The 12909-nt window shown below is 36.6% G+C and overlaps 1 protein-coding gene across 1 annotated transcript; it reads left to right on the forward strand.

Moving 5' to 3' along the window:
• The first annotated feature begins 6601 nt into the window (after positions 1-6601).
• LOC145002651 (uncharacterized) lies at positions 6602-7126 on the forward strand. The gene has a single exon (XM_078961879.1). The coding sequence runs from the start codon at positions 6602-6604 to the stop codon at positions 7124-7126; it is 525 nt and encodes a 174-aa protein (XP_078818005.1).
• The last annotated feature ends 5783 nt before the right edge of the window (positions 7127-12909 follow it).

Raw genomic sequence — 12909 nt, forward strand, 5'->3', positions numbered from 1 at the left:
AAATTACACTTTGTACCCTTGCGAAGACATTAGTGGAGCGTGTGTGGTTTACTGGCACACTAAATGGTTCTAAGCGAAGGTGAAAAAGGGTGACTCAATGTTTGTCATAGTTCGGTGGAGCGTGTGTTGTTTACCGGCACATCGAATAGATGACCGTAACATGTGAGGGCACCATGTGAGTTTGCATGGTTATTCACACCCGCTTTGTGATTCTCGGCATCCCACTCACAAACAAGAGGGGCATATCAAGATTTAAACATGCCATTGAAATGTTCAATGAATCTCAAAGAATCTAGGAGTTTTCATAGATTTAAAACTTAAATTTCTTTTTCGTTTTTTATGGTGGAAATTAGTGAATCGTCATTCACTTACCTTCAAATATTCTGCAACTAGATTACGGCATCATTTTTCTAGGTTATAGCGTATTGTGTTGGGTCCTAGCCGTAATATCTCATTTGGGTGATTTATTAAGGACTCAATCAATCAACTAACTTGAATTTGTTTTTTCCCGTTTTGTAGATGTCAAAGTATGACAACTATGGTCTTCCCAAATTCTGTGGAACAAGCTTTCCTCATGAAGATGATATTCCACGATTCGATCGAGGAACAAGAAATCATGCTTCACTTCCTCCACCTCCTCCAATTATCCTCCCTAACCCACAAGATCGAAGAATTGAAAGATTCAATGTCACTAAAGCCCTATTGGAAATGAAACATGAAGATGGTAAACCCATGTGTGCTCACATTCTAGGAATGAAATCACACATCGATAGGTTGATAATGTTGGGTGCATCATTCCCAGATAAGTTGGCTATGAACTAGGTTCTGCAGTCACTTCCTGAATCATATAATGAGTTCAAAAGAAAGTATTATATGATGGATCATGACGAAAACTTCATTGACCTAACTTACATGCTCATTGCTACTGAATCAGAAATGATTTGGCAAAGCAATGGAGCATATTTGTTGGGAAATTCAACCAACCATGCTTCCGTGGACGCTCTAGTAGAGGCCACATGTTTCTGATGCCAAGAGAAAGGGAAATGGATACGAAGTTGCCCAAAGGAACCAAAGAGTCTAAGAGATGGAAGAGTCAAGAAGTGTGGCTCTGCTTCAGGTACAAAATCCACTATCTAACTCCATTAAATTCCTATTCTTTATACATAATATGATAAGATTACATTTGCATGTTTTGCAGGATCAAAGAAAAGAAAGGAAAGTTGATGGAATAGCAAGATGAGTTTGATCATGAAGAAATGGATTATGATCGCATGGATTCGAAGATCAGATTTTGAGCTTAGGTAGTTATGATAGATTTGTTAGGAGTATTTGAATACATAGTTTTTCATTTGAATTTTCCATTGTAAGGACATGTTTTCCGCTGCTTTGATGAATAAAATAAATTTTGGATTTTATCTTATTTGATTATCCTTGCAATGGCATATATGAAAATTGATGTTTGTGTACTTCTACTATTAGCAATATGGATTTGATTCTTAATTAGATTACTTGTGGAAGCATCAAAAGTTTACCAAATAGGGAGAGTTTCTCATCGCCCAAGTTTCAAGTGGATAGGAACTTGGAATCATGCAACAAGTATTGCATGATGAATGAAAAACTATCAAATTTTGGAAATTTAGACTACTCTTTGACAAAGTGTCAAGTGAAGGACTATGAGATCAAGTACACAAAGTTGTGTGTTGATCATGTCCACCACAAGAGTGACAAGATATTTTTCATGATTTACTAAAGTTTAGTAAATATGGTTGTAATAAGATTGAGTATAATTCTGAATTGATTAAAAGAGTTTCAATCAATAGCAGAACGAATAAAAAGAATCAAGTAGGCAGAAAGATAAAAGTTTCTCCGTTCTAAGAAGAAGGGAGAGTACCTTTTATTGTGACAGGACTTAATGATTAAGAACCATATCTCAATTGATCCTCTAAGTGATTCTTAGTACAATTTGTATGTCTAAGAAGAGGAGATGAGAATTGTGAAAATGGTTAAATCAAGAAGTCAATCATGCTTCGTTCCAATGTCAAGTCTTAGAGTTATACTCCAAGATTGTGTATTAGGTGATAAGTCTTAAGAAGGTTTATAACATTCGTCAAATGTGAAGTTTGGAAAAAGGGTTTTTTTTCTTGTTCTTGCACATTTGAAATTGGTAAGTTGTGATGTTTTGGATAAGACAAAGACCAACTAGGACCAATTATGTGAAGAGTTTTGTCTTGATAAAGGCTGCACTAACTCTTGAATATTTGTTTGTCAAGAAATGTCTCTTAACAAGGGAATCTTATATGTCAAGGAGTCAGTGGGAGTCTTAATGGTCCTGAAAGGTTTCAAGAACAAATCAAGAATAGACCTTATAATACAACACTAGCACACGACTTGAGGTTTACGACCTATCGTGTTGACACTATTTTGTTTCTGTGCCATTTCGAATTGAGTTAATTATGCAATTGAGTTCTACAAGCTCTCAATGAATTGTATAGGGGAAAGGCACCTTGTTCAATGGAAAGTACATTGAAACGAAGGGGTGAGCTGCTAAATAACTTGGAAGCAATGGTGGGACCCTTGATGGCAAGAAATTAAGAAGAGCAAGTTCTATCCATAAGAGTTTGGATTTGTCACTGACATTATCTTATGATTATGGTTATGACAAATTCACATGGATGAGAATGAATACACCACAAAAATCGAAGTGTCATAAGGTTTCTTTCATTCATAAGAATGATTGTAAGGAAACGCTTTCATCAAGAGAGATTTTGAAGATGGTCTCATGTGATTTGGTTTTCTCAAATTCAACTTTGATTATGGCATACCTCTTCATAGTTTGAGTTGTGAGAAATGGCAAATAGGTGTGAACATCTTAGACTTATTGATATGAGTCTTAGAATCGTTTAGACATATACATATGAGCTGTCCAAGGAAAGGTGTATGAGTTTAAGAAGCTTAGATAGAGTCTTATCGAAGCATCTAGTATTAGAAATATGAACTTGAGAAATTGTTTTCTTAAAGTTCAGCTGATTTCTGAATACATGTCAAAGCTAGTGGGAGCATAAGTGTTATGCTGGTAAAGAAATAATCATCATGTAAGTGGGAGCATGATTATTATGGTAAGTATTGCAAGTTAGCAATATTAATTATAGAAAAACAAGTGTTGAACTTTGCAATGTCGTAAGGGTTGAAAAAATTGTTTTGCTATAATTAAGGGAGAGAATATTGTACTTCGTTTCAAGATCTCAAGCTTAGATTGAGAAATTTTAATAAATTTAGTCAAAGGATACATAGTGTGTTCTTAAAATTTCGATTATGATTACGGTATCCCTCTTCATAGTTCAAATTGTAAGAACGTGACACATAAAATGTTATGGCAGAAGATTGATATAGTATCGTATCTTCATGAAAGACATTATACATCGTGTCCCATACGCTTCGGGTATAGGATCAATTGCAAATACTATAATATTTGACCATTCGAAATTTTTCCAAATGTCTAGTGCATTAAGAGGGAAAAAGGACAAGAATCGGTTTTGACTAAGATAATTAAACAACTATCAAAGAACGATCCAAAGCTCACTGAGGATTGGTCGCTTGTGTGTAGTTGGAAGTATGGCATTGAATGGAACATATCAACATCATTATAAATAGATAAGATTCTATTAAGAATGAGTTGTCATAAAGTAAATATGGAAATGTTTCCAAAATTGGGAGTTGGAAATTAAGAATTTATGTCTAGATTAGAAAATTTTTATGCAAAAGGATGTTCAAGGAATGTACTTTGAGTGAGAGACATCACATCTATAGAATAGTTCTGTAACTATTTTGATAGAGTACCTTGTGATTTCGATGGCCGAGTCTTTGTGATTTTGTGCTGTAACTTCACAAGAGGATCATTGCATAAAATATTAGAATTTGACATATTCTATAAGTGACAAGAATTTGATATTCTTGTGCTTATGATAAAGAATTGGAATTTGTGAAATGAGAATGATTGAAAATGTGTTCACTTGATCTATTTCACAAAGTAATAGACCATTGAAAACCAAAATGTGCATGCTTGGAGCATGGGACAATTGTGGTTATAATTCAAGTTATAAAGTTGATTATCTGAAACGTTAAACAATAGATAATGAGTAATCAATATGGTGATTAAATAAAGGTGTTTTATTTATATTCAAGGGTTGGGACCATATAGGATTAGTATTACCTTTGTGTTTCACTTTGCATGTTTTGACTTCCATAATAATTGAGTTTATTAAGAATAATCGAATTATTCAAACATACCACAGTCAGTCATACGTTGGAAGTAAGTATGAATAAAGACTGTCATGAATTGGTTTGTAGATTGTCTAGAGCGTATTAGACATAGCAAAGGTTTGCTACAACGTTCATGAGTGCTTATGAATATGATTTTGAGCATTGAATTAAACCCACGTTCAATTGGATCGCTTCATGGATTTTAACACGATCGATTGGTGAGACGATAATATCTAGTGTTCTTGAAACCGAGATGTGTGAGTTGTCTCTTGCGAATCGGTTGCACATTGATAATATGTAAACGCACCGGTAACTCGGTGTTATAAAACTTATTATTGTGTGTGATTTGATGAGTGAGTGCAAGCAAAAATTGAGTTGAAGTTTATCCATTCCTTTTACCCAAAGTGGGATAAAAGCGATATCTGTGGGCCCCTCGATGATTTAGTGATGACAAATGTAAATGCTCGGCCGGGCTAGGGCTAATTTGATTCGTTCAATTAGTCGGTCGTCGTAAATTGGAAATCAAGAAACAACACATAGAACAAGAGAATGATTTTAATCCATGTCTCGTGTCTATACGATATCTAGAATGGAGGAATATACGATCCCTTATCTGAAGGACAGGTTACTGATAAGATCAGAGTTTGACAGCGTCTTTGAGAGCTACGATTGCAAATCAAGGTGTACTTACATTTATAATTACTAGACTTATCCAAGTGGGAGACTGTTGGATTAGTGTCTAAGCCTGTAACAATAATTGGTAAGTACTTGACCCGATTGTGCATGGTCCTTTTGGGTTGCCTTAACCAAAGCAACTTGACTGGAGAAATAATAGAGAGAGAGAGAGAGGTTATTATGATTTATTAATATGTTATAAGAATAATATATTAAAGGAGAAATCATATTTGTTTAATTAATATTGGTCAATAATTAATTAAGAATTAATTTTGTGATCAAATGTAATTAATTAAACTAGAGGGGCTGAATTGTAATTATGTGATAGTTACAAAATAGGGTAAGGATTATCCTAAGGATAGGTTAGACGAATTTAAGGTGATAAGGCCTTAGAATTCGTCCATGATAAGGATTAAAGGCTTATCTTATGGTTTGCTTGGTGGGTAAGCAACTAGATAAGGATAAGGACTGAAACCCTATCTCTACACCTATATAGACACCCCTTTGGCTCATGAATTCGTCCATACCTTCCCAAGGCTTCTTAGGGACGAATTTTATACCTCTCCTTCTTTCTCTATAGCCTCTCCAATTGCTCTTGGTGTTTGTGAGCCATTAGAGGCACTACACTTGTGGTGCTTGCTTTCAAGACTTAGGGTTTGAAGATTCAAGTTGTTATTACAATATAACAACAAGAGGTATGTAATCTAACCTTCTTGGTTAATTTCGAAAATAGCTATCATATTTAGGGTTTTATTATGTGTTCATAATGTTGTGTATCTAATAGTGAAAACATAGATCCAATGCTAGGGTTGCATGTACACATAGGATTGTTTGTATAAAACCCATCAGAGATGACTTCCTGGATGAATACATTATGGTGACCATAGGAGAAGAACCATGGTTCGCAGACATAGCTAATTACTTAGCTAGCAAGTACATCCCAAAAGATCTTACCCGCCAACAAAAGAAGAAATTCTTTTCAGAAATAAAATATTACTTTTGGGATGAGCCTTATCTTTTCCAAAGCTGCACGGACGGAATCATACGAAGATGTGTATTCGGGAATGAAAGTCGACAAATCTTGGAGCATTGTCATAGCGGGCCCACCGGTGGACATCATGGAGCACACTACACTGCTAAGAAGATCTTTGATATTGGGTTTTATTGGCCCACAATTTTTAAAGATGCAACTCAATTTTTCAAAGAATGTGATGCATTTCAAAGAGCGGGAAACATTTCATCCCGAAATGAAATGCACAACAAAGTATTCAAGTGTGCGAGGTATTTGATGTTTGGGAGATTGATTTCATGGGACCATTTCCCGTGTCAAAAGGCAACAAATACATATTAGTGGTGGTGGATTATGTATCCAAATGGGCGGAGGCACAAGCATTACCAACTAATGATGGCCGGGTGGTGGTGTGATTTTTGAAGAAGCTATTTTCAAGATTTGGAGTCCCAAAATTCCTTATAAGTGACTGAGGCACTTATTTTGCCAATGATAAACAAGAAAAGGTGTTAAGGAAATATGGGGTAACTCATAAATTCTCTACATCTTACCATCCATAAACAAGTGGGCAAACCGAAGTGACAAATAGAGCCTTGAAGAGAATCTTGGAAAGATCGGTGGGGAGCAATCGGAAAAAGTGGCCGGACAAGCTAGATGATGCACTTTGGGCCTTCCGAACTACTTTTAAAACACCTTGGTACTACACCATATAGGCTAGTTTATGGAAATCAATGTCATTTACCGGTGGAAATCGAGCATAAAGCTTTTTGGGCTTTAAAAATATGCTACTTCAACATCGCGGAGCTCAAGAACAACCGGTTGATGCAAATGAATGCTCTTGAGGAACTTAGACATGATGCTTATACTAGTTCTTTAGTTTATAAGGAGAATACCAAAAGTTGGCATGACAAGAGGATCAAGAGTAATAAAGAGTTTCATGAATGGAAAAAGGTGTTGCTTTTTAAATCAAGACTAAAACTTTTTCCGGGCAAACTCAGGTCAAGATGGGATGGTCCTTTTCTAGTAAAGAAGGTGTTTCCACATGGTGCTATAGAGTTATTATCAAAAGATGGTACCCCTTTCAAGGTAAATGGATATAGAGTGAAAAGACATGAAGAAGGAGTCCCAAGGAATGAAGACATAGAAGAAGGGCTGTTGCTGGAGGGACTAGCAGAAACGTAGCATGGGAGGAGTCCAGCTAATGACTCTTTCAAAAGAAGCGCTTCTGGGAGGCAACCCGCGTTTAGAGTTTGCATTTCTTTTCCCTTTATTTTCTTTTTAATTTCTTAGGTGTTGTTTTATTTTCATTCTTCCTATGAAAATATGTTTTAAATGATTGCTTGAGGGCAAGCAATGCTTAGAGTGTGGGGTGGTGGTTTAAAAATCAAAAAAATTAAGTTTTTTTTTCAATCTGCCAGACTTACTCGCTGAGTTTATACGCATACTCGATGAGTACATCTTAATAAACCAGAAACTCGCGAATACGTGGACCTACTCGACGAGTAGCACTTTTCTACACGGCGAGTAGAAAATTTACAACGGTAGATTATAATCTTTAAATAAGGGTTTTTCACTCATTCTAAACATAACCTCATACTCACCGTGCATATCTACTCTCAAGCCACTTCTTCTATTTTTTTTGTTGAATCTCCATCTTTCAAGCATAAAGGCATGATCTTTACTTCCAATACTGTTTAAAGGTTAAAGCTTTATCAATTCTTAGCCCTTATTTAACCCAAAACTCGGATTTGGAGTTTCCTCAATTTCTAGGGTTTTGATTTTACTATGAATTAGGAGGTTTTAGACAAAATTTCTTTTGGATTAGTGTTTTATGGACTTAGTATAGCAAACGCTAATGAAAAATTAGATTTTCTAACTGACCTATAATGGTCCAATAACAATCTGGTCCCGATGTTCTTCCTACTCGCCGAGTAGTTCTTGAACTCGGCGAGTAGGGGTCTTGACAGATCTGTATTGTTGAATTTTAATTGTTGGGTGTTGTTTTTTTGGGTGCTTTCTTAATGTTATTTTGTAGGAACCATGTCCAGAAGAGGCCAAACTTCACGTGGGGGAAGCCAAGGAGACATCACGTGGCATTCTTTTCTCCAAATAACTTCTAAATCTTCACAGGCCCGCGCTAAAAACAGACTGGAAGCTTTAAAGCAAAAGGAGATCCACCTCCCTAATGCAGTAAACTGGGACTGGTTGGGAAAGGTCGGGTTGAAGGAGGAATTGATGCCATATTTGATAAAGGCTTGTGATGTGGGAGATTCTACCATCATTTGTGATGGATGGTTACAATTGTTTAAGATCCAAGAGCCGGTTTTTGTGGAGTTGTGTTGGGAATTCTTCGCTACCATCTCATTTCGGGGTGGTAGTGAGTATTATAATCCTAATATTATTTCATTTTCACTCGGTGGGGAGCTGCGACAATGCAGCATGGCGGAGCTTGCATGGATGATTGGCATTTATGATCAAAGTGCCATGCTAAATGAAGACTTTGAAGCCTTTTTGGAGCAGTGCCATAAAGACCTCCCCGAAGAGGTTGTTGCTTCCACTTGGTGGAACACTATTGCCAACCGGGTATACATTCCATCTTCCATGCAGGAGGGCCACATCCGTTCACCAGTTCATCGTCTTATTCACCGCCTTATTGCCAACACAATCAACATGCAGAAGGACGATGACAAAGTCCCGACACTTGATATCTTCTACCTTTGGAGCATCATTACTCCCGCTGTCTTTTGCAACCTTCCTTACTGCCTGGCTATATATCTCGTGGATGGGGCAGTCAAAGAAAAAGTGACCTCCAAAATCAATGGAGGGATGTTTGTTACTAGGCTCGCGAGATCATACGGGATCTTGGATTTGCAAGAGGCGAGGGCACTAACCGTCATTTCTCCCCCTCCTTTCAACACTACTTTATATCGGAGGGTGCAAATTGTAGAAAAATTTGGAGATTCTTATGCCATTCCGCATGAGGACGAGGCGGTTATTCCCGAGGAGCCGGGGCGACGGGTGAGGCAAAGGAGTGAGAGGGTCTGCGAAGATCCATCGGTTATTTCGGTGGAGGATGAGAATGACGGGTGGAACTAAGTTGAGTACCATCGATACTTGGATGATAATGGGAGAGGTGTCAATTACAATAATCAATATCTCTTCCAACAAATGAATATCGCCCCGAGACCCAGACCCGGTTATCCTTATATCATGAATTGGGAGGAGAGGATGCGCAGGAACAATGAAGAGGGAGGTAGTGGTGCTGGAGGAGCTAATATGGATGAGGAAGATTGAGGATTGGTTGTTTTGTGATTTTATTTGTTTTTCTTGTGTTTGGTTTTGGAATATTGTTGAACTTGGATGATTGTGTTTTTAGGATTTTTATTTGGTTGCTTTCACTCGTGGTTGCATTTTTTTCAGGTTTGAAGGTTAGGATGCATTTAGAAGTCTTAAGGGTCAAGATTCAAGTGAGGAATGTTTTAAAAGAGAGTGCAAAGTTTTTCCATTAAGGATGAGTCTGTTAGAGTTGGGAGTGATTGAGTGTGCTACTACTGAAGTAATTAGAAGAAGAGTCACTGGATTACTCCTATTTAGCACCTCGGTCGAGAAGTGAACAAACAGGAAATCTTTCTAGACTCAGCGCCTACTCGCTGAGTGCATATAGACTACTTGATGAGTACATGAGCAACTATATGACATTACTGTGAGTTGGCAATATACTCGACGAGTACACGATCTACTCGCCGAGTCCAACTACATTTTTCGAACCCCAAAGTTGTTTTGGGCATATTAATTGCAGTCGTATCCATCTTTTTCATAAAGATTCACTACTGAAGGTTTCTAGGAGTTTTGTCCTATATATTTGAGTCGTTTTCAAGTCTACCACACATGACATGACACCCAAGACATGGATGAGCTGTTCCCATATCTAAAGTCATTCAAGGTTGGAGCTTAATTGAAGAAAATCACCTTCGCGACTGCTACTCCGGGGGAGTTTGTTCCAATTCTCTCTATATTTCATGTTTTTATTTTCATGCATAACAGACAATGGGGACATTGCATGAATTAAGTGTGGGGTAGGGGGTTGGTTACATCTTAGTAAATTTAGAATCCTAATATCCTAATTTAGGTATATTTTGGTTGCTTACATCTTAGTAAATTTAGAATCCTAATATCCTAATTTAGGTCTAATTAATTTTTTTTTGCATGCCAAAAATACTTAGGATTTAATTTAGAAAAATTTGGTAAAAAGTAATTAGGATTCCATGTTAGAATTGTGTTTATGATTGCATGAAAACCCAAATACTTAGCATTTGTGGCTTCCTTATTCCAGTGAAATCATGGGACAAAAACACGATCTCGCTTAGTTTGAAGGATGCAATATGTTTAGCATCGTGTACCAGAAATGTATCCAGGAAAATTATTATCGTTAACCAATAAAGGTTGAAGTTGAGCGCCCCTGCTTAAGCATGTAGGGTTTTGAGTGAAAAAAATGAGTACATGTAAAAAAAAAAAGAGAGAGAATTACAAGAAAAGTTTGAAGAATTTTTGGAGCATCAAAGTTAAATATGGAAGATCGGAAATTCTGGAGAAATTCAAAAAGTTGAAGATACCAAAAATCAAACAACAAGGAGGTGAATTCAAAGAAATTAAAAATCAAATGCCAAAGAAGTGAAGAATTTCAAAGAGCTCCAATGTGGTATCATAAATTGTAATTATCTATATAATGTATGCTTGGGTTGCTCAACCAAAAATACATTGAGGTTAAGAGGTTTTCTGACGATGGATTCGGAGGGATGCATAAAATGAGCGTTGTTCGGAAAAAGTGGGCGAATGTTTATGAGGATTGTGAGTATTTGGAGTATGGGGGGTTATTAGGAAAATTTTAGACACAAATGCATGCGTTGCGGTCTTGGCATAAAGGCTGGGTTCGATTGGAGTTGTCCTATGTGATTCTAATGTGCTAAAATTCAGTTTTCCTTGGGGCAAGCAAAAGTCAAGTGTGGGGTATTTTGATATTTGAATAATTAGCCATATGTTTAGCATATATTTTTATTAATTTTTAGCTAATTATGTGCATAATATGGACAAAAGGTACTTAATAATGCTTAAATTGTGTTTTCAGTGCAAAAGACATCTTTGGAAGCAAAAAGGAATAAGGAGAAGCGATTAGAGACCAAAGAATGAAGAAAAAGGAAAAACCACACACCTACTCGGCGAGTCCACGCACCAACTCGGCGAGTCCATGAGAATGTTCCCGAAGAAAAGTCAAAAATCCTTGCCGTACATGGATTTCATACTGGTACTCGGCGAGTCCACGACCTACTCGCCGAGTAGCCCCTGTTTTGTGATAACTATAAATATGGAGTCTTAATTCCAAATTAAAGACTTTTTTGGATTCCATGGAGATAGAGCTACGATTGGAGAAATCCTTGAAGACCTGAAGAAGCCTAATCTTTGATCTTTTGAAGTCTGGAAGCGAATTAGGTTATATTTTCCACTTAATCTTAGGATTGAATTATGTTTATCTTAATCAAATTCGCGTTTGAGCTTGTTTTCCTTGTATCATGAGCTAAAATTCAGATGGTTTCTATTTAGGAAGAGTCAAATTAATCCTATGGTTTAATTAATACTTTTGTTGATTGTTTATTGGTGATTTTATTAAATTAAGTTTGTTAAAGAACCTTATGCATTAACTACAACTATTTTCTATTAATTGGAAGATAATTAAGCTACACGGACATCTCTTAGTTGTTAACCTCATATGTTTATGTGAACACTCTATCATATGACTAGGAATAATGAACATGAAACTAGAATAAATAAGAGAATGGGTAAATTAATGTGTGAGCTTGTTTGAGAAACCAACAAACAAGAGGTTAATTGAATCACCCACTTGATTAACCAATTACAAATCTTATTTAATCCAAATAATTGAACTAGGGAATTAATTAGCTTAAACAATTGGCCACTGCTTGACTTGATTAATTATCTAAGGGTTAGTATTAGTGAATATGAACCTAACCATTATAGTTGGTAACCAATAACAATTAATATATCACATTACTATAAAAATAACCATAGAGGTGAATTGGTTAGACCTAAACAGAAACTCTTTATCAAAATTTGGTGAATTTTTACTTGTTAACTTTTAGTTAAAAATCGTGTTAGGTGGTTTGTTTAAGTTTCTAGTCTTGTAAAACTAGACAAAAACCTTTACTTTCATTACTTGCTTAGTTAAAATTAGTTGTTAGTTTAATTTCCATTCCCTGAGTTCGACACTCTACTTATCCAGCTATACCACTGAAAGATAGGTTCAATGCCTTTGTGTGCTAAATTTATAACTTAAAAGTAGGATTAAAACCAGTGCATTTTACACACATCAAGTTTTTGCGAACTTCCTAGTAAAACCGAAAACAACCCACGAGGTGCGCACATGAACATAGTCACAACAAGAAGTGGAAAGATAATTACTCCTCTGGCACCCATTCAGAATGAAGCACCCAAGGACTTGCAAAAGGAGGACGCAGAACAACGGGATCAAAATAAAATTCTGCATGACACAGACCCTACTCGACGAGTCCGCTACCAAATTTGAAAGAACAAGTTCCTGAAAAGCTCTTTCAGCCTCCAATGCCATATCCAGCCCGAGTTAAGAAAGAAAAGTAAGAAGATGAGTACCAGAAGGTTCTAAACCACATTAAAGCTCTACAAATATCAGTAAGCTAAATCTCTGCAAAGCCCTTTGCTTCAAATCTTCTTGCTTTTCAATTCCCCTCCAAGATTCCCTCCTCCAAGGCTCTAATTTCTCACAAAGGAAAGCTCACACGAATCTAGGGCTTCTGGAACTCAAAGGGAAGGTAAAGAGGCTGGGGAAGAGGTGTTATGTTCTTTATACAGGGCACAACCCCTGAGATTAGGGTTTTCTCTCTTCAGTACCAACTCGCTGAGTCCAGCCTCCGACT

This window comes from Lactuca saligna, chromosome 6 (genome assembly GCF_052625555.1).
Source record: "Lactuca saligna cultivar CGN05327 chromosome 6, ASM5262555v1, whole genome shotgun sequence".
Classification (NCBI taxonomy): Eukaryota; Viridiplantae; Streptophyta; class Magnoliopsida; order Asterales; family Asteraceae; genus Lactuca; species Lactuca saligna.